The sequence below is a fragment of the Amphiprion ocellaris genome, chromosome 6 (genome assembly GCF_022539595.1).
Source record: "Amphiprion ocellaris isolate individual 3 ecotype Okinawa chromosome 6, ASM2253959v1, whole genome shotgun sequence".
NCBI lineage: Eukaryota > Metazoa > Chordata > Actinopteri > Pomacentridae > Amphiprion > Amphiprion ocellaris.
Window position 1 is genome coordinate 20,951,793 of NC_072771.1, and position 23,227 is coordinate 20,975,019.

At 40.5% G+C, this 23,227-nt stretch overlaps 3 protein-coding genes across 6 annotated transcripts in view; 2 read left to right on the forward strand and 1 right to left on the reverse strand.

The window, feature by feature from the left end:
- Nucleotides 1–3,654: 3,654 nt before the first annotated feature.
- hspb11 (heat shock protein, alpha-crystallin-related, b11) lies at nt 3,655–7,177 on the reverse strand. Its single transcript, XM_023273706.3, has 6 exons — nt 7,025–7,177; nt 6,379–6,517; nt 6,143–6,249; nt 4,029–4,097; nt 3,904–3,947; nt 3,655–3,794 (listed from the first exon to the last, which is right to left on the reverse strand). The coding sequence occupies exons 2-6, from the start codon at nt 6,471–6,473 to the stop codon at nt 3,702–3,704; spliced, it is 408 nt and encodes a 135-aa protein (XP_023129474.1). The 5' UTR covers nt 6,474–6,517; nt 7,025–7,177; the 3' UTR covers nt 3,655–3,701.
- On the forward strand, nt 6,624–10,560 carry smn1 (survival of motor neuron 1, telomeric). The gene is made up of 8 exons (XM_023273705.3): nt 6,624–6,769; nt 7,225–7,296; nt 7,383–7,502; nt 7,775–7,966; nt 8,935–9,114; nt 9,693–9,767; nt 9,970–10,077; nt 10,348–10,560. Exons 1-8 carry the CDS (start codon nt 6,722–6,724, stop codon nt 10,402–10,404), a joined length of 852 nt encoding a protein of 283 aa, XP_023129473.1. The 5' UTR covers nt 6,624–6,721; the 3' UTR covers nt 10,405–10,560.
- A 4,516-nt stretch (nt 10,561–15,076) lies between these two features.
- Nucleotides 15,077–23,227, forward strand: part of rtkna (rhotekin a) — a 55,807-nt gene continuing 47,656 nt past the window's right edge. For 2 of the 4 annotated variants that reach the window (XM_023273728.3, XM_023273731.3), the window contains exon 1: nt 15,082–15,533. In XM_023273728.3, coding sequence (XP_023129496.1) covers nt 15,423–15,533 — 111 coding nt within the window. In that variant the 5' untranslated portion in view covers nt 15,082–15,422. Of the gene's footprint in view, nt 15,534–23,227 lie in introns of all 4 variants that reach the window. The other 2 variants (XM_055011296.1, XM_023273727.3) reach the window with 2 other exon arrangements.

Genomic DNA, 23,227 nt, shown 5'->3' on the forward strand with positions numbered 1-23,227 from the left:
CTCTTGGACTTAAATAACGAGAAGATTGTTTTCTTCTCCCATCTAATCATCTGATTTCAGCCTTTTGATACTGTTTCCTTCCTCACAGTTCTTTGCATCTCAGCTTCTGTCATAACTGAGCCAAATCAAAACTGAAATCAAATTAAGGCCCATTGTCAGTGTGTGGGGCTCTGTCACTGACATGAAAGAAGGGCCACACCGAAGAGATAACAAGAAATTCAAAGTCGCTGGTTTGGCATGAAAGAAAATAACAAAGGTGCGCGGATGGGGGATTTCTTCCTCAAAATAACCATGTAAGACGCATCACCTATACATACGGAGCTGCATAGAATAAACACAGATCCCTGCTGCAGTGTTTTGCTGTGATTTACACGGAATTGTTGGTCTAGCAGATGTCTCGGTGTGATTGGACAGCAGTTAAGCAGCCATCAGAAGACACCGGGTGATAATTTAGCCCTGCCCTGCAGTGACATGATAATAATGCACTCATATCCTGCTGTGACTCTCCTGATCGGCTGACAGTCAAGCACAAAGGGGCCTGAATTCATTAGTAACGGGGAGGTGCTTTTGCAAACCTATTCCACATACAAAAACGGAATCTCTGGTTACTCGCAGCAAACAAATGCAAGAAATTCATAAACTGAACTATTGTGTAGGGGGGAAAAAAAACAAATTCTCCGATAAACCAGGAGTTTGCACTTCATATCAAAGCCCAGCCCTCACCTCTAACATTATAATAAATATTCCATACCAGTAAATAATAGATGAGTCAATAACACTGTATCAGTTTCTACCTTGCCCTCATTACTCATTACACACTCACATACTCAAATGTGCTGTATCCAAACCATACCCCCAAGCAATTAGTGGCTCTAAAATACCAGGGGGCTAGTTACTCAGGCATGTATTTCATATTTTTATTGGTTTATTCGGTGCCCTGCATGCAGACCAGACTATAGCAAACACTGCCTCTGCAAATCCCCAAGCTCCTCTACAGTCAGCAAAGTAATTGGGGAGGGAGTCTCAAAGGGTTCTCACATACTGCTGAAGCCTTTTCTACTGACAACTTGAAATGGCAATAGAGGTAGATAGGAGTCAGTGCTTGTGTGTAAGCATGTGTGTGTGTAAAGGATATAAGTGCAGGAGGTGGCCTGAGCACTTTGTGTGAATAGGCCCGTGCTTTTTAGACACTCGCTGGTTGGCTGGGAAACCATCTGGTGCCCCCCCCCAGAAACATTGCCCATGGTTACCCATATCTGTGGGGATGTTATATTCTGCTCATGGGGAAATGTGTGGGTGGTGGTTGTGTAGGTGGTGGCGGGGGAGAAGCTGTCCGGATGCCAATATAAGTCCATGCTGCTCAAAATTAGTTAATTAACTCTATCTCTCACACAGAGAGAAACTTCCTTTGTAAGTAATTCTACCATTCATCACAATCCGACTTTTTTATTCTAAAGCTTTGCCAATTATCAGCTTGCGAAATTAGCAGGAACAGTCGAATATGGGATACAAATAGAATCCATAGCATCGAATAAGCACAAACAGTCAAATGAGGTTGAAGCAAATATCAGAATTAAAAGGCAAATTTTAAATAGCACCACAGCTTCCAGGCATACGCTTTGTCTGCAACTGGAGTTTCACTCCTAAAACAGAGGTCACCAACCGTTTTGAACCTGAGAGCAACTTCAAGGGTACTGAGTAGTACGAAGGGCACCTTGTTTGATACAAACTTCCTCAATAGCAAACTTGCGCATCATCTTTAAACAATAATAATGAAAATAATATGTAAAAAGACTGTCTGATCACATTTATGTTAATTATTCCTTACAATAATTATTCATGACGATTTCCACAACAATGATGGTAGGAAACACAAACACACAGACACACATATATATGGAAATCTGTTCCAATATTTCAAAGTCAGAGGTATCCCATCGCTGAAACTTTTGTAAATATCTTTCTTGGCAGTTTTGTATGAATCAGCATATTTGCAGCATTTTGTTTAATATCACACCAGTTACATTTCTGTGCAAATTGTCACTTCTAACATTTTTAGGAAATCATTAACTGTCATCAAATCATGCTTCATTTGTACAGACTACTACCTTTGTAACATTTTTGAACAATTCATGAACTCTGTCCCATGTTTGTACAAATTATCAGTTATGTAAGAAAAAAAATCAACTCTTTCACATTTTGAAATGAATCCTATCACATTAGTATTAATCACCAGCGTTTTTCACCAACATTGCAACATTTTTAACAAATCATAACAACAAATCATTACATGTTTTCAACAAATTATTTCTCACATTTTTGTGTAATGGCACGGTGTTTTGAATGACAACATGTTACCTCTTTCTTTGTCTGTAAATGTGTGTTAGTGGGAAGCCTGGCATTGCAGAGCTTATCATGTCTTACCTTTACCTTGCAGCTCACAGTTCAGATGGTTCAGTTTCCCAGTGATGTCCGTTAAAAATGCAAGGGCAAGAATCCACTCAGTGTCCTCAAGCAGCAAGGTGTCTTCCCCTTTGGACTGCATGAACTCTTTGATTTCGGCCAACAGTGACAAAAAACGCTGCAAAACTGGTCCCCTGCTGATCCATGGGGTTTCTGTGTGTAGTAACATGTCACCATGTTCAGCTGACAGCTCCTCCAGCAGCACCTTCAATGTCCTGGTTGTTTGGCTTTGGAGCCATTTACGATCAAATCCAGCCACTGTACATACACATGGCCTGCTGGTGAATGATACAGTGGTAATGTAGGAATGTTGGGAAGTGTGGATCACCTCTGCATCGTACAGTGAAGCCTGCATGCCGACCCGTCATGGAGGAGCCCCGTCCGTCGTAACTGAAACAAGCTTTTCTAATGGTACATTTTTCTCCACGAAGCAACTTTTAGCCGCGTAGTACACGTCAAACCTGCCTTTAAGTCCTGGGCTTTTCCTGTCCGTACGTCCCAAACCCAAGTCCTGGGCTTTTCCTGTCTGTAGTGCGCATACAGTCTATGTGCGCTACCAGGTGGCTAGTTAGCATGGAAGCTTTGTAACGGCTAAAGTAGCGTCTCTCCACATTGTGCCGCTTTGCCGTCGCAATAGTCGCCCCGCAAATAGGACACATACATTTATCTTTCACTGTCGTGAAAAAGAACTCTTCCTCCCAGTCATGGTGAAAATCGTGTTTTCTCTTTCACTTCTCTGTCATATTTTGGGGGTAAAAACCACATCTAGCTTCCCAAAGTGTCTGCGCCCGGACGCTTCAGAGTGACGTGTGGTTTGACATGCGCAGTGAACTTTGATTCGGACAAGACATTTTAGTTTTTTTTTTTTTTTTTTTTTTAAATTATCATAAATAATGTAATTTGAAATCTGCATTAATGTAAGTATTTCCGATTTAAAAAGAACAGCAACTATAATTTTTATAAGGAATTTCCTGGTGACGAGTGTTATTTTTAGAACATGTGTTGTGGGCAACTCACATGGTCTCTGCTGGCAACCAGGCGCCCGCGGGCACCGTGTTGACTACCCCTGACCTAAAATATCAACTGAAGATTCTTTTCAGATTTCAAGTTACTGTTACAGCTATCTTTGTCAAACAGCATACAATGAGATTTATTTATGATTAACACGATGAAATAATGCCACAAAGCGTGTATGCACATTAGAAGGATTTAATTTGCAACAATTACAATTAAATGCATCAGTTTTTTACAGTCACTCTGTGCACTGAGACAAAGTGATCGTATCCGGAGATGATGAGAAAACGAAGATGAGTTGCACTGCTGCCGTTTAGCTGAAAGACAGAAATAAAGACAAGTAGGTTTTTTTTTTGTTTTTTTTAAACAAATTCTTATTCTGTACATCCACAGGCTTTACATAAGACTATTTCCATTTTAACTTACTGAAATAGCATTTGACTGAAGATGTCCCTCAGTGTGTTCAAATTCTGCAAGACAGTCAGTCTGTTAATCCCAGTTTCAGTTCTCTGGAATTTAAACCTAATGTAATGCAAACAAAATACCTTTACCTTTCTCTGTAACAGGCTCAAACTGAAAAGCATTTTGTGACGTATTCTTTTCAATCTTTAGATGTTTTACTGCAAAAGAAAACAAGACACAATAAGACTAAGAATGAACCAAATATTAATATGACAAAAAAAATTTACTTAGTATATATATTTTTTAAGAAAAACACATCTGCTTAGAAAGGAAATTGACAATGAGCATGGATGTTGTAAAATGCGGCAGGATTTTATTTTTATTTTGAATCATGTTTTTCCTCCTTCAAATGACCGCCCAACAACCTATGAATAGATCAGAAATCAATCTGTCTAGGAACAGTTTAATTCATGTATAATACACATATATAATCCAAGGTTTTCGGAAATGTAGTGAGAATGTCTGTTTCTCATAGCTTATAATATAGTTTTATATTTTGTTGTGAATGACGTTGACATTACTGACTACATGGACTACATAGATTTCTATGAATAGATTTATCACGACTAAAGACATGGCAGAAATATTGATTGCATGGCACTTTCTTTTGAAATAGAAGACATGACAAAGTGAAAAGGAGGTGAGATAAAAGCTGATTGTATATATATGTTAATGATGTGATATGCATACACTACAGTTCAAAAGTTTGGGGTCACTTAGAAATGTCCTCATTTTTGAAAGAAAAACATCTTTTTTCAATGAGGATAACATTTAATTAATCAGAAATACAGTCTAGAGATTCTTAATGTGCTAAATGACTATTCTAGCTAGAAACGACTGATTTTTAATGGAATATCTCCATAGGGGTACAGAGGAACATTTCCAGCGACCATCACTCCTGTGTTCTAATGCTACATTGTGTTAGCTAATAGTGTTGAAAGGCTAATTGATGATTAGAAAACCCTTGTGCAGTTATGTTAGCACATGAATGAAAGTGTGAGTTTTAATGGGAAACATAAAATTGTCTGGGTGACCCCAAACTTGGTCAGATGTTAGCTGATGACGATTACAGAGTTTGATAATTTCTTTGACTCTTCTAACCTCACAGTAACACTCAACAATGATGGGCTCCTCTGGGCAACTGATGGGAGTTCTGAAAATGAATCTAAGTGGCAAGGGAAGGCAGGGGGAGGATATTAAAATGATATGAAAGTGCTTCCAGCTTCTAATATCAACTCTCACTAATGTCATTAGGAAAAGGGCAGTTGAGGGGAACTGTTGAAGTCAATGCACGAACTGGAAGACTAAAAGAACTCTCTGATGTAACTGCACATTTGATGGATAGAAACACAAAGTGAACTCTCCTTATGACTGAAAAAGGAGCTGCAGGAAGGTTAAGCTGTCACATGGCACTGATGGCAAAAACAATGTCCTCATGATGAAGTCATCAGAACCCTCACGTGTAACTACATCACAAAAATCAACGACTAACGTATGCAAAGCAACATCTGAATGAGCCAGACTAATTTGTAAACAAGTGCTGAGGACAGATGAAGCTAAAATTGGGCTCTCTGGCAACAATCACAAAGAGGTATGGTTGGAAAAAAAAAGAGCAACATTTGATGAAAAGAACACCTTGCCAGCTGTTAAGCATGGGGGTGGAAATATTATGCTTTGGCATTGTGTGGCAGCCAGTGGCACGGAAAACACTGCTTAGATAGAGGGAAGAATGGATTAACATAAATATCAGCAATTTCTGGATGCAAATCTCATGTTGTGAGTCAAGAAACTAAAGCTGAAAAGAGGTTGGATTCTACAACAGCTCTATGATCCAAAGCTTATGTTAAAATCCACCATGAGCAACTGCAAAGAACACAGGCTGAAGCTGTGGGAATGGCCTTCACTGTCAGTCCGCTGACCTTAACATCTCTGAAAATCTGTAGGTAGATGTCAAATATGCTGTGAGTACAAGACAACCTAAAGATATTTCAGAGTTGGTCTGTAAGAAGTAGGTGAAAATTCTTAGCTGGCAACAGGAAGGGTGTGCAGGCTGTGAAAATTATAAGCAGCAGGGCAATAGCATTTGAACAAACTCTCATGTTTGTGTCTGTTTGCTTTAGGGACTGTAATCACCTCCTCCCACTTCAAAGAAAAAAATAATATGGTGCTTAACCTTAGTGAAATTATATGTATCACTGTATACCATTGTAGCTGTCCATTGCCACAGTAGCAACCGTCGTGGGTTCAGCAAAGCGAATGACAAACTCTTGAGGAAACATCCCGGTGGACATCCAAAACGTACTAGTGTTTCTGGGCGAAAAGGACAAACACATATCAAAAAATAGTATTGGGTGTTCAACAGTAAACAAGCCCCTGCATTTAACTTCTCTTATAGACATGTATTGTTAACAAAGCCCCCATTTCAGAGTCAATACTCACCCGTCGATGATGTTTTCTGGCGGGTGGTTCTCATCGCTGGATGCAGCAAGGACAACTTTTGCACCCAGAGAACTTAAAGTGGAATCAATCATCATAAGCAATTCACACAACAAAGATCGTGGTGTCCGGCGATGTCTGGCTGAAGAAAATAACAGCAGTTTCGACGAAAAGACACAACAATTCTTCTGTTAACGAGTCTTCCAGAAATACTGTCGATATTTAGCTATAGCCGTTGCCAAGCCAACCGCACCGTCGCAGGATTTATACGTCACGACTTCCGACGCACGTTGCTAGTTAGTTGTTTGGGCATTAACAGTTAGCACTGAATTCAACACATCTTCACATGGCGAATGGATGCAAAGACGTGCTGTTTACACGTGGAACTGGGCAGGCGAGTTACAATACATTTCTGTGTGTGAGACGACAACACATGTAAACGTTTTCAGGTCGTTGTAGCTTCGGTTGAGGTAACGAGCTATGAAGCTAAGCTACAAAGCAACGTTGAGTTCGGCTAATCGTAACAAAGAGGAAATAACAGAAAACGCGGAACCAAAATAAGCAATATTGGCTTATTGTAAAGCAAAGTGGTGGACATAGATCACAAGAATTAACTGTAACTGCACAAAGATGGCGTTTCTTTACTTACTGTAGCATCCATGGATCGTACTGTCGACGTAAAGGTAAACGGGTCAGATGAGAAGTCAAGTCAACTGCCTGAGGGGCACTGTGAAATTAGCAGAGTCCTGTAGCACTTCTCTGGTTTCTTCGCTTGCATTGAATGGGAACGAGTGTTAAAAAATCGTAGGTCAACATAGGTTCTTAATGTGTTTTTCTCTTTTTTTTTAGAGTGACGATTCGGATATATGGGATGACACAGCACTGATAAAGGCTTATGACAAGGCAGTTGCATCGTTCAAGGTAAACTGGAATTTAGTTTTCAGTGTATGTGTCTGTAAAATGTTGATGCTCGCCTCTGAAAGTTCTGCTCTGCCTTTGTGTGCCAGACTGCCCTGAAGGGAGAAGATGATCAGCAAGAGTTCAAGAAACATCAACCAGGGAAAAAACGCAAGAACAACAAAAAGAACCAGAGCAGGAAGAGAACCAACTCACCACCGGATAAAGAGGTGAAGAACTACAACTATGAAAGGCAGATTAATTTTCAGAAAGGGAGTTTAGGTTTAATAATTTTCTATTTCAGTGGGAGCATTGAAATTAACATCATAGCTGTGAAATACATTTTTGCATAAGTCAGTTGAACTAGTGTATTTCATTGTTCTAGATTAGTGTTTTGTTTACTCTCTTTGCAATTCTAGATGTAATTTACTGAAGATGAAGAAAAAAAACAACACAATATGGTAACACTTGGACCTTACCTACAATTTGTGTTGTGCCACAGTGGCAGGTGGGGGACTCATGTACTGCATACTGGTCAGAGGATGGCCAGCTCTATCCAGCCACCATTTCCTCCATTGACGAGAACAGAGGAACGTGTATAGTTGTTTATACAGGTTATGGCAACGAAGAGGAGCAGAACCTGGAGGACTTAATGGCAGAAATCTCTGAGGGTGATGAGGAATCAAATACCAAGGTAAACTAGTGTAAATAATTGAAGTAATTTGTTTTATTCTATTTAATTTATTTAACATTTTTGCCTCTGCATTTAACAGGTGATGTACTTTACATTTCATCTATTGAGTCGGACATTACTTAACATCGTTCTCTTGTGCTGAATTTAGAAGATATGATGTCATGTTAAAACAGTAATTTTAGTGTTACACCAGAAATTTCCTACTTTAAAAGTCAGAATCAGAGGTAAGGGGCCCTTTCCAGACTGAACATTTACATTTTTATTACTTGTAAACCCCTCTCGCACACGCACTTTCATTTATATATAGGGCAGCAACTTTAGATTTTGATATCTGTGGTACATTCCATACAGGCTTTGAATAATGCTGCAGTATTCACAGTGAGCTCAAATCTGGTAATTTTTCTGTAACCTTTATTCATTGGAGAAATGGAGGATTATTCCTGATACAGTTTGCAGAGAGTCATGTCTTTAACTTTGCAAATGTCCACACAATGAGTTTCAAATGGATACAACAAACACTATGGGAGACAAATTGGATTTAAAAAATAGCGCATCAAAGACATTTATTTCCCCCAAAAAACTTTACTTTGTCTTTTTAATATGGATATGATGGTGGAAAATTATTGACAGGTGAGGTCAGCTGAGACAAAGTGAGAAAAGCGTCTCTGAAAGAACTTAATCTTTATCAGATAATAAACCCTGGGAATCAGTGACTGGGATAAACTGCTGTCTCATAGTCTAATTAAGCTGAGGATTAGGTTGTAATTAGTAAAGCTCCTGCATCCTATGTGGAGTGTAAATCAATTTGACTACAGATAACTTTTTTCTTCAGGTTATTGTGTGTACCTTTTTTTTCATCGTTTCCAAAAATAAATTTCAAGATATTTCTGGAACTTCTCAGTGTTTCATCACTGTCATATTAAACATGGCAAATTGAGACTAAAGCTGTATATCTCTGCAATCTGTAGGAAAAAGAGGGAGAGTCATCAACAGAGGAGAGTGACAGGTCAACTACACCAAACCAACACAAACACCAGGCACACAGTAAAGGCCAAAAACCCAAGACTCCCAGAGAACCACCTCCTGTGTGGGCTTCTGGTTTCCCTGGGTTTCCCCCAGGCCCACCTCCAATGCACGCTTTCAGACGGGTAAGAAAAGACTCCTTAGAATATGCTTTCCTCTCCAAACAAAGCTTATAATCGACAGTTTTTATAATACATATTATTAATTAGAATTTTTAAAACTGAGACTGAATCGTTTTAGACTTTTAGACTGAGAAGTTTGGCTCTTTGGTAGAGTCAGTAAAATGACATGTAAATAATAAAGCCTCTACAAAGTGGACAATAAAAACAGAATATAAACAACAGCCTTTCAGAGTTGGCATTTGTCACAAAGGTGTTGGATTGAATTGCAATACATTTAACTGGCATTTATCCTAGTAGGTCTACACTCTGTATTGATGTTACTCTGTATAAAGCAGTCCAAAGTGGAACAAAAAAAAAATATCTAAAAATAATTTTTTATCTAAAACCTTGCATATGGTACATGTGGTAGTAATGGTGATTACAAGAAGTGAAAATCTCTAGACTGCACCCTTTTTATTTCAGGTAAATTTCACTGAGGACTGATGAGTGTTCTCTAAGCCTCCTTTTAAAAGCAAAATAATCATTGGTGCTTTTCGGTAATACTCGGATCACAATGAGTTGTCTTTTGTGTCTTCTGCCAGGGGGGAAGCAGACGATATGGTGGTCATGGACCTGTACCTCCTTCCTGGCCTCCCATGATGCCTTTTGGACCACCAGTGAGTGGAAATAAATCTTTATACTGCTGATTACAAATCCAAAATCTATAGCAGACACTGTTATATTACTAAAAAATGCACATTTACTCATCCAGCTGGTAAATCGAGAAACAACTAGATACAGCATATTAGCGACTGACAGCAAATATCATCAGCCTCCAGCTTCTGCATGCTGATCACACTGTTGATGTTTTTGCCTCAGATGATCCCTCCACCTCCACCAATGAGCCCTGACATGGTGGATGACGAAGCCTTGGGCAGCGTGCTCATCTCCTGGTACATGAGTGGATATCACACAGGATACTACCTGGTATGTGCACTGAGGCTAGTTGGCTTATGCCGGGCGCAGAAAAGGGATTTGCAGCTTTTATTTCCAGATTCAGACTCTTGCATTCTTTCGTAAAAAGCAGTAGGCGTTTGTGATAATCTTGATGCTTTTTTTTTGGGTAAAGTTGCTCCATTTTTGCTCTTCTGCTTCTCAGTAAGAGAAATCTCTTTATCAGCTTCATATGTGGAAATCCTTGATTTTGTTTTTTTTAAAGAGGCGCTATATTCGCATAATGTTCTTTTTTTTTTATAGGGGTTGAAACAAGGACGCAAAGAAGCTGCCAATTGGACAAAACTGCATCACAAATGAAATGATTTACTCAAGATGAGTTTTTGGGTTTCTTGTGGCCTCACATGGAACAGCAACCTGTTGTGTGTTTTTCTTGTTTCTAACTGTTCATGTCACTTCATGGAAGGACGTTTTGTATTGTTTGTAAATAGATGAAATAAAAGCTATCAGATCAGAGTTGCTAACTGGTTTGATTTATTTTTTTTATTACACTACATTGTTATACAATTAACATTTATTTTACAGTGGTTGTGTATAATTAAACCTGCTTCTTTCTGTCATTGGAAATCTGTTTTTCTTGTTTAACAAGTTGGCAAAAGAGAAAAGCATTTACTGAGGATTACTCTTGTTTGTGGACGACAGACCCAGTGACGTGTGATTGTAATGGCAAATACTGTCCAGCAGAAGTCAGACTAGTGTAATGTATTAACATTATAGAAAAGTGTGGTTTGAATGCATAATAGACTGGTATTTAAACCCGAACAACATCACAGCTATATTGTGCCGCACTCTCTGCTTCTATTCCTGTGTGTATCCCTTGTGTCTCTTGGCATACTAAGAATTTGATTGCAAGTGAGACCCGAGTCCTGTCTTAGTCCCTCTGGTGATATCCAAGCAGTTAATTCAGTGAATCTTTCCAGTGTATGCCTTGCATTCAAGCTCTCTATTTTCCCTGAGGTGTTCCCTCATCTACTACCCAATATAGGATCACATCCATCATAATGTTTTTCAGCTCTTATCAGAAGGGTGCATATTTCAGGTTGATGGTAGGCATGGTTTTAGCTACAGACAGTATGACACATTGAACCAGCCGCACAGATAAAGATTGATTCTTAAACAAAATCACCATGACATTACGATCATTGAAAGATAGTTTGTCTTGATGTCTTTTGCACTTGACAAATTCAGCCTCTCACTGAAAGGAATTTAGACGGTCAAAAAAAACATGGTGATTTTTTTTTTTTTTTTTGAGAAGATGTTCTTCAATTTCACAGCTCGATATGTCAGCACATGATGTTTATGACTTTCTTGGCTCTGATATAATGGACAATGATAACTGTTTGTCTATTTTTTTCCCATGTCCTGAAAACTGATGCAGGAATGTTTGAGGTTTAATAGCCTAAGAACAGAAGAGGAAGTAGGGCAATGGTTGCAGATGCAGTATGCAAGTTTATATTTGGAGTATAGAAAACCACATGTAATTACAGTGGGAATAGCCACAATCATTCTGCTGAGCCTGTAGTGCTTTCATTCCATGAAAGGGAAGCAAACAGATTTCCCGTATTCCCTATACTAGCGATTTGCTGCCTGCTTACACCCACTCCTCTGGTTTTAAACTGGTGGGCAATTGATCATTCCGTATATATGTTTGTGTGAGAGAGGGGGAAACAGAATAGGGTTTTGTGGTTGGATGTAACAGCATGATTGTCTCCTGTTTTTTATGCCGTGTGATCTTCCTTCAGTTGCTCCACGGCCGTTGCTTTCTGAGTTAAGAGCGGCCCCTTTGTTTGTGCACTGACTGTGGTCGGCATTTTATAGCCCACTGTGACTGCCAGTGTTTACTGCTGTATTTGATTTCACTGTAGCAGTCACTTTTGTTTTTGCTGTTTTGTGTGCATGTGTGTGGGCAAAGGAGGGAAAACAGGAGAAGAAAGCGGGACGGTAACAGGAGAAATTGTAGTTTGTGGGATTTACAAATAGAATATGCACTATAAACGAGGGGTGATAAACCAGCCCCTATCTTTTCCCCACAGACGGGTTTAAAATCTGCCACGGCAAAGCCTGCACATAAGCCCATTGCTTGCCTGACTCTGCAGCAAACTGAGCTGCCCAAAGGGCTCAGTGGAGCCCAGTGAGGAGTTAAAAGGGGGTCAGACCTAGCTTGGGAAAGCACTGCTCCCCTCTGTGACTGTCTACCCCCTACTGACCAGAGCGGCATGAGGCGTGTAAACATAATCTGCATTTCACTTAGTCCCTTCTAGGAAACAGACAGACATCCAAGTGAGATCACATTGCTGCATGAGTTACAGCGCCTTCAGCTATTTACTCAAGTCCCGACATCAACAAACATCCTGCTTTTAAATAAGAGACTTGGGGGGATATTCGAGAAACAGGGTCTGTTCAAAATGCTTGGCTTTTTTCTACAGAGCACCAAACACTCACTGCAGACACTGTTACATGTTGAAAATTGCGGTGCAAAAACTATTAGCCCCAGCCCAGGAGATCAAGTGTTTATTGGTGGAGGAAAGCATACATTTGGACTATCAGGTAAATCACAGATTTAAACTGTTTGTGAGACTTGTTTCGCAGTCAGCATAGAACACCAACCTGTTGAGTAACCTGAATGAAACACAGCATTTGAAATTTATCAGCAGGTACATCTTTGTTATTTTCTGAGAAGGAAAAAAATGTGCAAACAGTATCGAAATTCAGATTCTGTGATTGGCAGGCAAATTGTAGTATCTAAGCTGTTTCTGTTTCAGACAAAAACAAACAAAGAAGATGGCATCAAAACACGATACCATGATGTCAGACTGTGAATTTTCACAGTTAATTGCCTATTCGATATTAAAGCAGTTATCTTGTAAATAGTAAGAAAAGTCACAGCAAAGAATGATTCGCACTTACACACACACTGATAAAGACTTTATTTCAATGCAGGGATTTTCAGCCTTAACAAGTTGAAAAGCCTAAGGTGTTTTAACTTATCTATAGCTTTTGGGTATCTGATTTTTTTTTCTCTTGTGGATAGTATTAGGTGACTCAGACAGCCAGAGTTTGAGTCACACACTAGCTGAGAATGTATAAAAGAGATAAGTGAACAAACAGCAGCTCTGTTGCTGTTGAAAAACAGTAATATCAAATCTAAACTGCACAACGTATCAGGGAAAGGAGGGACTGAGGAAGGAGTTTCAGAGAAGATATACAAAATATGAGGTAAATTCAAAAACCAAACAGTTCATAGCTCTGATGGTCTGAATGCAGGTAACAGTATCTGGATAATCTCTGCTTTTGACTGGACTAAGCAGTGTTGTTTTATCACCTTCGGCCACAGGAGCTGACCTCTGTCTCTCTGTGTTTCTGGATGTGACCTCTGTGTTAGTGAGAATGATCCTCTGTAACCTCCTGACCTCTCAGAATTCCACTCACAGCAGGTCCAGAAAAGTCTGCGGTGCCGCCACAGATTATGATTTACATTCCTGCTGGATCTCAATGGTATGTTGCAGGTACACACAAATATGTTCTATAATCAAAGTAAAGCCCATATTTCCCATCTTTACTGCCGCCTAAACAGGCTGCATTATTGGTATTAAGGAAATAAGAATTCCCAGAGTTCAAGCAAGAGTAAATAATGACTTTTTAAAACAGACTGTACATTTTAAAAGCTCCTGGTATCCTCCTTACATGAGAGGCAATGGGGGCTATGTGCTGCTAACCTCATCAAAGCTGGACTCAGTGGTAACCCATCACTGAAATAAACATTACTGGCCTGAAAGCACAATGTTATAGTCAAAACATCAAGCTTTCCAATAATGCTTTTTTTTTTTTTTTTTTTTTTTTTTTTTTTAGCAGTTATAAACTGTCAAAAAAGAGACACCTTTTGGAATGTGTTAATTAAATTTACAACTTCTGTCTTTAAATAATTTTTCGTGCATAGCCCGGTGAAAGCACATATTTAAGTTGGCAAGTTTAATGACTGCAGTGAATACTGTGCTATGGCAGGGGGTGAAGTTCACACTGAATATATTTAAGGGAAACTTTAATAGCAACAACAGTTTCAGGAATAAATGACCTGTAGTGGCAAAATGCATACAGAAAACACCTCTCACAGCTTGAGATCGTTTTGCTCTAAAACCGTTCTGAAAAAGGTATGCAAAGTTCCAGTAATGTTTTCAGCATGACGTTTTATTTTAGTTCCCAGAATGTTCTAAAGGGCAATGTTCCTCAAACGTTTTCTGAATGTTGCATTGAGAACATCCTTCCTTTGTCATGTAACATTGTGGGGAAGTTCTATAGAAGAGCTTTTCAACAGCAACATCCCCAAACATCCTCAGGATTTTGAAGGCAAAATGTTCTATTTTGTTAATATGTCACTTCATAGGAACATTGTATTTAAAAAAAATAACATTTTGTTATCTGGGGCCTCCAGAACATCTTGATAACATCTTTTCTCAATAATCTGACAACTTCCTCCAAACTTCTTGTGACTGTTAAAACGTTCTGTGTTAGTTCACATTTAACCTTATTGAAATCATAAATATCCTTGAAAGGTTCTTTGAACATTAGATAATAATTAGAACGTTTTCTTTAAAACATTATTAGAACTTGTAGGTAATATGAGCCAGTGTTGTGGCAACATTTTCTAATTTTTTTCTATTTAGATTTAACCTGGAACTATAGATAGAACTCATCCACAGGAGTCTTGTTTCACTGAGTTTATTTTTTATGATGGCTGCAGATTGTACATATTTTGCATATTCTGAATTACTCAGCAAATCATATTGAAGCAACTGGTGTCGTGGCCAAATGCGCGCAAGTGGGTTTTGCGCATAATTCATCCCTGCTGAATGACTTGCATAAAAAGGCCTTCAAAAGCCATCTGAGATATTGCCATAGTAAATCTGTGCCATTCACTACCGGTAGAGGTCTCCGGATACAGGACAGGCCAAAGTTATAGGTCTCAGCTGCAGCACATGGGGTGTCACCGTGTCACTGCGGGACGCATGCGGGCCAGTGTTTGGGAAAATGAAAAATCAGCTGTGAAGTGAAGGAAGACCCTGTAAATCTTGTTTTTTCCCCTCTCTCTCGCTCCTGCTAGTGGACTTACTCCAGTCTCAGCCCCCACTTCAGAAGGGAACTCCTCTGTTTCATGCGGGGTTTGCCCAGATCTCTTGGGGAGTTTACGCCGGTGGGGGTGGACGCGCTGTGCCACCTGGATCTGAAGTTTTCCGAAGCGGTTCATTCCTTTTACGCGCGGTTTAAGTCGAAGAAGTAGCTCGGACTAGACTATCTGTGAAGTTGCCAGTAAAGCAGAGGCGATGTTTTGCCGAAATCAAACAGCGAGAGCGACCGTCGCCCGCGGCTCTGCCCTTGAAATGGAGATACGGCGAGGGAAGTTCAGAAAGAGCGTTTTTCTGGACACATCACAGGTAGACTCTGATTGTGCGCCAGTTATCACCACCGTCTCACACAAACACACACACAGTAAAGGGGGGGTCGTCTGTTCACAGCTCCGACTGATGTCTCTTCCTCTGCTAACTTATTTGGCACACTTTTTAATCTTGTTCTGACTGTGTTCTCTGTTTTGCTCTGCACGACATTTAATTAAATTGGACTGGAGAGCTGTGTTGAATTAATGCCCTTAATTGCGGCGTCTCCGAACCACTTTACTCTAAACAACAAAACAATAATATTCCCACACAGACCTGAAACATCCTTAGTGGCTAGACAGTAACTTAAATGTGCTGTGTTCCTTCACAGTTTTGATAGGATGCTGCCACCTTAAGATGGTTACTGACTGATATTTGTCTTTCATTATTTCCCATTTGAATTTTTATTAAATGCATCTAAAGTCCTCCCTCGAGACATTCCAGGTTTCTTTTTACCTACCCTTTGGATAAGTCTTTGTAAAGTTTCAAAACTTCTGCAAAACACATGGATGGCTGGCTCACTTGTGTTTCTTTTAACTGCCTCAGTCTGTGGACAGTCAGTTCCAAGGGAATAGTTAAAAACAGACTGCATCCCCCTTCAAAGTTGAGAACTGGGGCAAAGCCGTAGTCTGTTTCCCCCCTCTCAGCTGTTTATCACTGGATTAATCCTGATATACTTCTTGCATGTTTTTCCTTTTCCTCTCTGCAAAGCTCCCATGTCAACATCTGCTTCATATTAGCCACTGTTTGTCAGCGGTGCAGACAGCCTCAGAAGTGACTTCCAATCTAACCTCTAATTATTTTTTACTCACGGTCCACTTTTAATACTGTTTTGATGGAAAGTCCTCCCCTCTCCATTCTTCTGCTTCCTTTCACTGTCTCCTCCGATCACACAAGCCTGCCTGTGAGGCCTCATCAGCTTGCAGATTAGCTTCCTTTCTACAGTGCGGCTCTTTAGTTATTTAGTCAGAAACATGTTCTTGTTTATGTTTGTTTTCATTAAAGGTGTTGTGGAAGTTCAGCGAGGGATTTCTGTTTTCCCAGACAGAAGTAAGAGTTGTGGAAGAGAGTGTGAGGGAGAATGAGGGAGACTCAATTGTAAGAAGATACTTAAGGAATGTTAATGGTGCAATATAGCAAAAAAGGAAAAGGCTGAGTATTGATTCGGTCTCTCCTCCCCTCCCTGAATCTCTCTCGGTTTTTCACCCAGTGTGTGTGCAGGCACAAACGTTGTCAGTTTATGTCGACCAGTTGTTTATAATTCATGTCACAGGAAAACATTACTGACCCTTGGGAGGTCAGACACACTCCATCGTATCGATCCGCAGTCAGAATTGCTCTGATCGGGTGTCTGAGTCGTGAGAGTTCATTTCTGACACGCAATCTTGCGCGGGCCAATAACACATGACACTTGATGGAGGTGCAGTTGTGTTAATGTGGTTAAGTCTGAGACGGGAGCGAGTGATCTCATGTTTTCTGGTTTATTTTCAGATGGTGAGAGCTGATGAGCTCAAACAGTGTGAGCAATTTTTACTCAGAGGCACTGAGATGAGCAATGGCATGTGGTCTTTCTGAGGGCAGGGCAGAAATATATTCCTCTTTTTATGTAATAATTATTTATACGTTTGTTTTGCAATCAGGGTTGGCTGAGGGTCAGGGTTTAAGTAGTTTTGTTACTCCCATTGACTCTTTTAGGGAATTAAATCAAAAAGAGATGAGTGACAAAGAAGATTCTGAACTGTCACATTAATATTTAAATCACACTTCGTGGATATTCCACCCCTAACTCATATTACTTCCCCCTGTTTGGTCTCTCTGTTAGTTATTTATCAGGGTAAAGACTTCCCTTCTTTTCACAACAACAACAGTCATTGCTTCCCTAACTCTGTAATCTGCTCTCCGCTGGTTCTCATACAAGATTAATTTGTGTCTCTGCCTTTGTTGCCCATGCTAATGATCCTCTTTCAGAGACTGAGACTTTCCTCTGGCTCTGTGTGTTAGGGCTCTCAGTGCCACCGGGGAACCGGTCTGTGGCATTTCAATGAAGCTGTGTGAAAGCACCCTGTTTTCACCGTGCCAGGGAATATCACGTTTGTGCGTGTGTGTGCCAGCATTTGAGCCTCTTATGTAAATGTGTGTATGTGAAGGTGTCTTGTCTGGAATTTCTCTGTCAGTGACATGTTATCAGCAGAAGAGACACAGTTTAGGATTCTCCCTGCACGCTCCACTTATCAAATCTGGCCTCGTGTGTTTGACAGCATTCACAGCAGAGAACCATGTTTGTCGAATAAGATTATGAATTTAGCATTTAATACATAATTTTCTTGCTAAATAAGCACTGTAGTATCTTTTTAAATGGAGTGAAATGATTTAAAGATGCACGTACTCACATAATGAATGTATGTGTGCTGCTGTGCCTGGAGGCCAATAAAGATAAGAACATGATTTTATAGAACCAAATTTCTGCTAATATTAGTACAAAGACTGCGGTGCACGGCTTTTGGGATTTCTACAAACTGTGTGTCTAAGTGTAGCAATCAGTTATGTAAATAATAGATAGAAATGTTTAAAATACTGCAAGGCCTTGAGATAGACATAGTACAATGGTGGCAAGATATTGTTTTTGTGTAAATATTATTCAAGTGTCTGTGTTATCTAAAGAAGTCCTGCTAGTCTGTCTTGCTGTGTTTTCCCTCGATGTCCTCTGAGGTCCAGTGTGGAATCATTCTGCTGTGTGCATATCACAAATTGACAGGGTAATATGGTCAGAGAACAGAAGAATGAGAAACTGAGCGAGCAGTGACACTATCACACAGCATTTGTCCAGATATCCATTCTGCAGCCGTCTTGTCGATCCCTGGCATGCTGCTCTCAGTGGGAGCAGAGAACGCATCTGCTTTCTTCATCCCTCGTCTCTGATCCACAAGGCCACCAGTGAGCCTCTGCACTCTGTACACAGTCACTGTCCTCACCAGCTCTGCTGTTTCAGCTGAAGCCACCCAGGCATGCAGTGGGAGCCCAGGATAGTGCAGTTATTATTATGGAGGTGGGGATGGAATGTCCTCTGTTTCAATGCCCGCTACGACTTCTTGTTATGTTTATCTCAAGGATGGCCCACACTGCTCCACACCGCTGTGGCTACCTCCAGCTGTACAGGGCCAGGAAGTGGTTAGGTGTGTGCGATGACACACCCATCCACCCACACTGTTTCCCAGCCTGCTGGAGTGTATGGCAAGGTCTGGGAGTCTGCCATTTGTGTCGAGTAAAAGCTTTAACAGCTTTGGGTTGCGGTTTGGTTGGCTTTGGTGCTATGCCCTTCTCCACCCAGTAGATCCACACACTCACCAGCAAATATCCAAGCTTAACATAGTCGTGGCTTTAGTGAAATTTTGGAATCTATCGATGCTCCCTTTGGTTAGAATATATTTACCCAGCCTCAAAAGAAAATGTTGGTTATAAATTTTGATAATGTGATGCAGCCTTTCCGTATCTGAACTTGTTTCAGCTCTGCAGTTACTTGTTTTTTCATCTTTTCCATATTTTCAACTTTTATGGATGTGGAATATTTTGCTTTTATCAATGGAAACTGCTGCATCTTGGTGTTATTTGTCCAAAGTTAGAGATATTGTCTCCCCAATATGTTTTCTGCAGATGCTGAGATGTATGGTTTATAATTCACAGGGGCAGGCCCAGCACTGTATGCATCCTCATGTTCAGCAGCCTCTCGGTGTGGCTTCTGCTGGTGTTTAATGTGGCCTGACAGAGAACTGTGATGATCTAAGTCTGTTCATGGAAGCATATCTCTCACAAACCAGAGGTCATGTAAATGTTGTCAGGGCAACATTTTTGCCAGCACAGACCAAACACCTCCATCCATGAACCTACCGAGTAAAGATCCGCTTTCAAAGAATCCTAAAACGTCCCCCGACTCCCGCATTTAGAGCAGCTCTGTGTACTCAGAAAACAATAGTCCATCACTGCTCTGCAGCCCAAAACCAAGAACAGTTGAGAGGCATGAAATGCCAGAGAAAGGAGCTTGGAGGCCTGAGGGTTCTAAAGAGTGGATGCACTCTACTTTCTTGATTTCTTGAAGAACTGCAGTGTAAAAGTTGCCAAGACTGCCCTACATAGAGTTGTGTGTGCGTGCGTGCGTGCGTGCGTGCGTGCGTGCGTGCGTGCGTGCGTGCGTGTGTGCGTACCCTCAGGGCTCTCTGGCATATTTAACACTGCAGGGGTACAGGGGAGATGCCAGGGAAAAGTTTACCCCTTCTAAGATCCTTCTTCTCAAACAAAGCCCGGCCACTGGAGCTTTCTGCTTGGAGGCTTTCTTGGTATGCTGAGGGGTATTTTAACTAGCAAATGTTTAACTTTTCTTATTACACAGGCTTTGTGTGTACATCATTGCGGAGTACTGTTCCCACACAGCCTCTGAGTACTAGCACAAATGAAAAATTGTTTAATCTCAGTTTCTTCAAGCTGTGAGTAAAATTCAACCAATGTCCCACTGTTGTTCCCATGGCAATAGCTGGACTGTTTGCCTAATAAGTTTGGTGATGGAGAGAACAAAGCCTTATTGTTCAAAGTGTTTAATAAAGATTGTTTCTTCTTTTGCTTTTTTCTACTATTGAACCCACATACACACTTATCTTTTTATGCAACAAGGCAAGGTTGTATTGTACTTTATTATTTAACACAGAGGACCTTTTGTTTGCAGGGATATTTTATGCATCAATTATAATTCACAGTGTGTCCTTGTTGTTACAGTCATAATCTCTGTCAGTCTCTAATTTATTAATTTTCCACACTGAGCTGTTCGAAGCATCAGCTGACAGTCATCCTACACTGTAGATACGTTCACTTGTTGTTGGGCCTCAAAAGCCCTGAAGGTCTATTCTATTCTATGTGACCAACACGCAAAACATTAGTCTCACAGCTACAGGATGTCCTTTAGTGCTGACCCTTCACTGGTCTGCTACATAGACTCAAGGACAGCGTTTTCCTCACTGCCTTATCTTATCTAAGCCCCGTTGGCCGACCATGCCGGACAAGCAATTTAATACTTGACTTGGAGAGATGGGAAAACTGGCCTCTTGTTCCTAAAATATGAAAATATGAATCTCATTTCAGGATTTATAGGGAGTTTTCCTGTTTAGCCCATGATATTATGTCTTTTTCCATTATTTGCAGCTTTCTTACAGCCTGTCCATGCTATTCAGTCATTTATTTCCATGCCTTCTAGACTGTAAATGGAGTAGCCTTTGCCTTTGTGTGAGGATATAAGTGTTTCAGTCTTGGAATGTTGGTTGGTGTCTTTATGTGGCAACTGGTGTCAGGCATTGCGCAGTTTAACAGCTGATGGTCTGACGCTTATGTGGCAAGAAAAAACCCCACCCAACCCACAGATACATATTCTTGTGCATTATAGCGCTTCAGTCTGAACAAGCTGTGAACATAGATAGCAAACGTGTACAGTGTAAAGACCCACAAAGGAAGTGAGTCACGCATGCTGTCAGTAGCCGGTTCACACATGTCTGCATCTGTGTGTAGGTCTGCACATTCACAACCCCCTCTCTCCTCCTTTACCATTCAGAGTTATGAATGAAAGCTTATGTTTTGAACTTGTCATTACTCATTCATGGTAACTGCAGTTTCTCAGCCTCTGGTTCACACACACACACACACACACACACACACACACACACACACACACACACACCCTCAGACAGTGACTAATCAGCAGTGTCTCCTTCAGCAAGGTCCACTGCATATTCTCAGATATAGACGGGCTTTTGTTCACTCAGCATACACTGTCCTGTGCGAGGCTATCACCGCCAGTGACTCGCTTAACAGACAGGCAGAGAGATATATGGAGGAGGCATAATCAGTGGAATCTTTCCCACTCCCACAGATAGGAAACTTCTTCCATGCATCATCAAACCTGTCTCATTCAGTTACTACCCTGGTTAGTGAAGTGGATGAAGCTTTTGAATCTAACTAACCCTGAACTGTTGCTATGCAAGTCGGTTCTTGCCTGTTTCACTGTAATACTGAGGAATAGATCACAGTGGAAGGATTTGAATTCAGCCATTGTTATTAGCTAAGCTGTACCAGACAATATGAATGGCACCGAGGCAGAGTTAAATAGGTATAAAAGAAACTAGAATAGCGCTTAAATGAAGCACTACAGTAAAATGGTGTAATTTCTTCTGGATTAAATAAGAATGTTTGACATTAAAGAAACATACTGCAGGTAAACTGTTACTTCTCTTCCAGCTTTCCCTGTGAACCTCCATGTCCTTCCACTGTTTTATTCTGCTGCATCTATCATCCTAAACTCCTTCCCTCCCCAGGAGAGCTATATTATGTGGGCCACTCCACAACTTTCAGACTCAGGTCCCCAGATGTCGCAGGAAAATGGGTCCTTTTTGCCATGTACATCAGTGCTAACCCACTTTCCTGATCCAGATTGCACCGAGGAAGTACACCTTTGTCTTTTCCTCCAGACAGCCATAGAAGATTACTATTTGTTTTATGTCCCTTTTATCTCTCCATCTTTTTTTCATTGTTCTTCCCCGCATGGACTGTCTCCACCAGAGACCTTAACCTTAACCTACTGAGCCCAGCGCCAACAGACTATGCAACAGAACCTGACTGTCTCATGCCAGCATTATCTTTTTCCTGTGAACATTAGACCCCCTACTGAATACAGCTCTGTTGAACATTGACAAAAAGACACACTCATGCACACCCAGATTCCAGAGTGTGGTGTCATTTACAGTCCAGGACACTTGTCATCAGCCCCTTTATCACAGGAGTCTTAGAAACTTGAGACCCTTTATGAGGAGATATTATCTGACTACGATGCTGAGCTGGACAGTATTCAAGAAATAGAAATGGTGGCATTAGTATGTTAATTGTGGCATTTGAGCTCATGAGATATAAAATTTTCCGGTTTTCAGTTGTTTTCTTCTAAATCTTAAAGCGGAAGTTGATTAGTTTGTTTAATTTTTATCCCGCTGGTGTCATGTTGGGTCAATGAATAACATACAAAGCCGGTAGATCTCGGTTTTGCTACATCTTATATTATATTGACACTAAATAGGACACTAGTGAAAAATAAAGTCATTTTTTACACTGTGTGAATTCATTACAACATGTCGTGCCTCACCAGGGACAAGTCATTAACCTTCAGTTCCACATATTCAATAAGGCTAAAGAACACGAGGTACGTGTATGTCAGCCCACTGTGCTACACCTTTTCTGCTGTTCTTTCTATTCAGGTCTCTTCTTTCATGTTTTTTTTTTTAACCGTACAAAGAGGCTTTTTATCCTTTGCTCCAATCCATCACATAACCATCTGACTTTATTGTGAAATAGATGGAGTCAGGGTCTCTCTTTCATCCAGAGGAATGCACTGAGTGAGGAATCAATACAGTGAAACGCTTAGAGGGGCATATGTGTGTGGCGGTTAGATGTGTTGCACATTCCTGCACTGATTCGGGCTATTGTTTTCATTTTGTGCAATCTCACTGAGACACAAAGTGATGAGTTCAAGCTAAGTCACCTCCATTCTGACTGCTGAAGAACTGCATGTAATGACCAACAAAATGCACGTTAAAAGGTGACAGATGCACATATTGAGTTGCTATTTGTACCAAGTGATTTAGTGCAGGATTGAGTCTAAATTAACACCT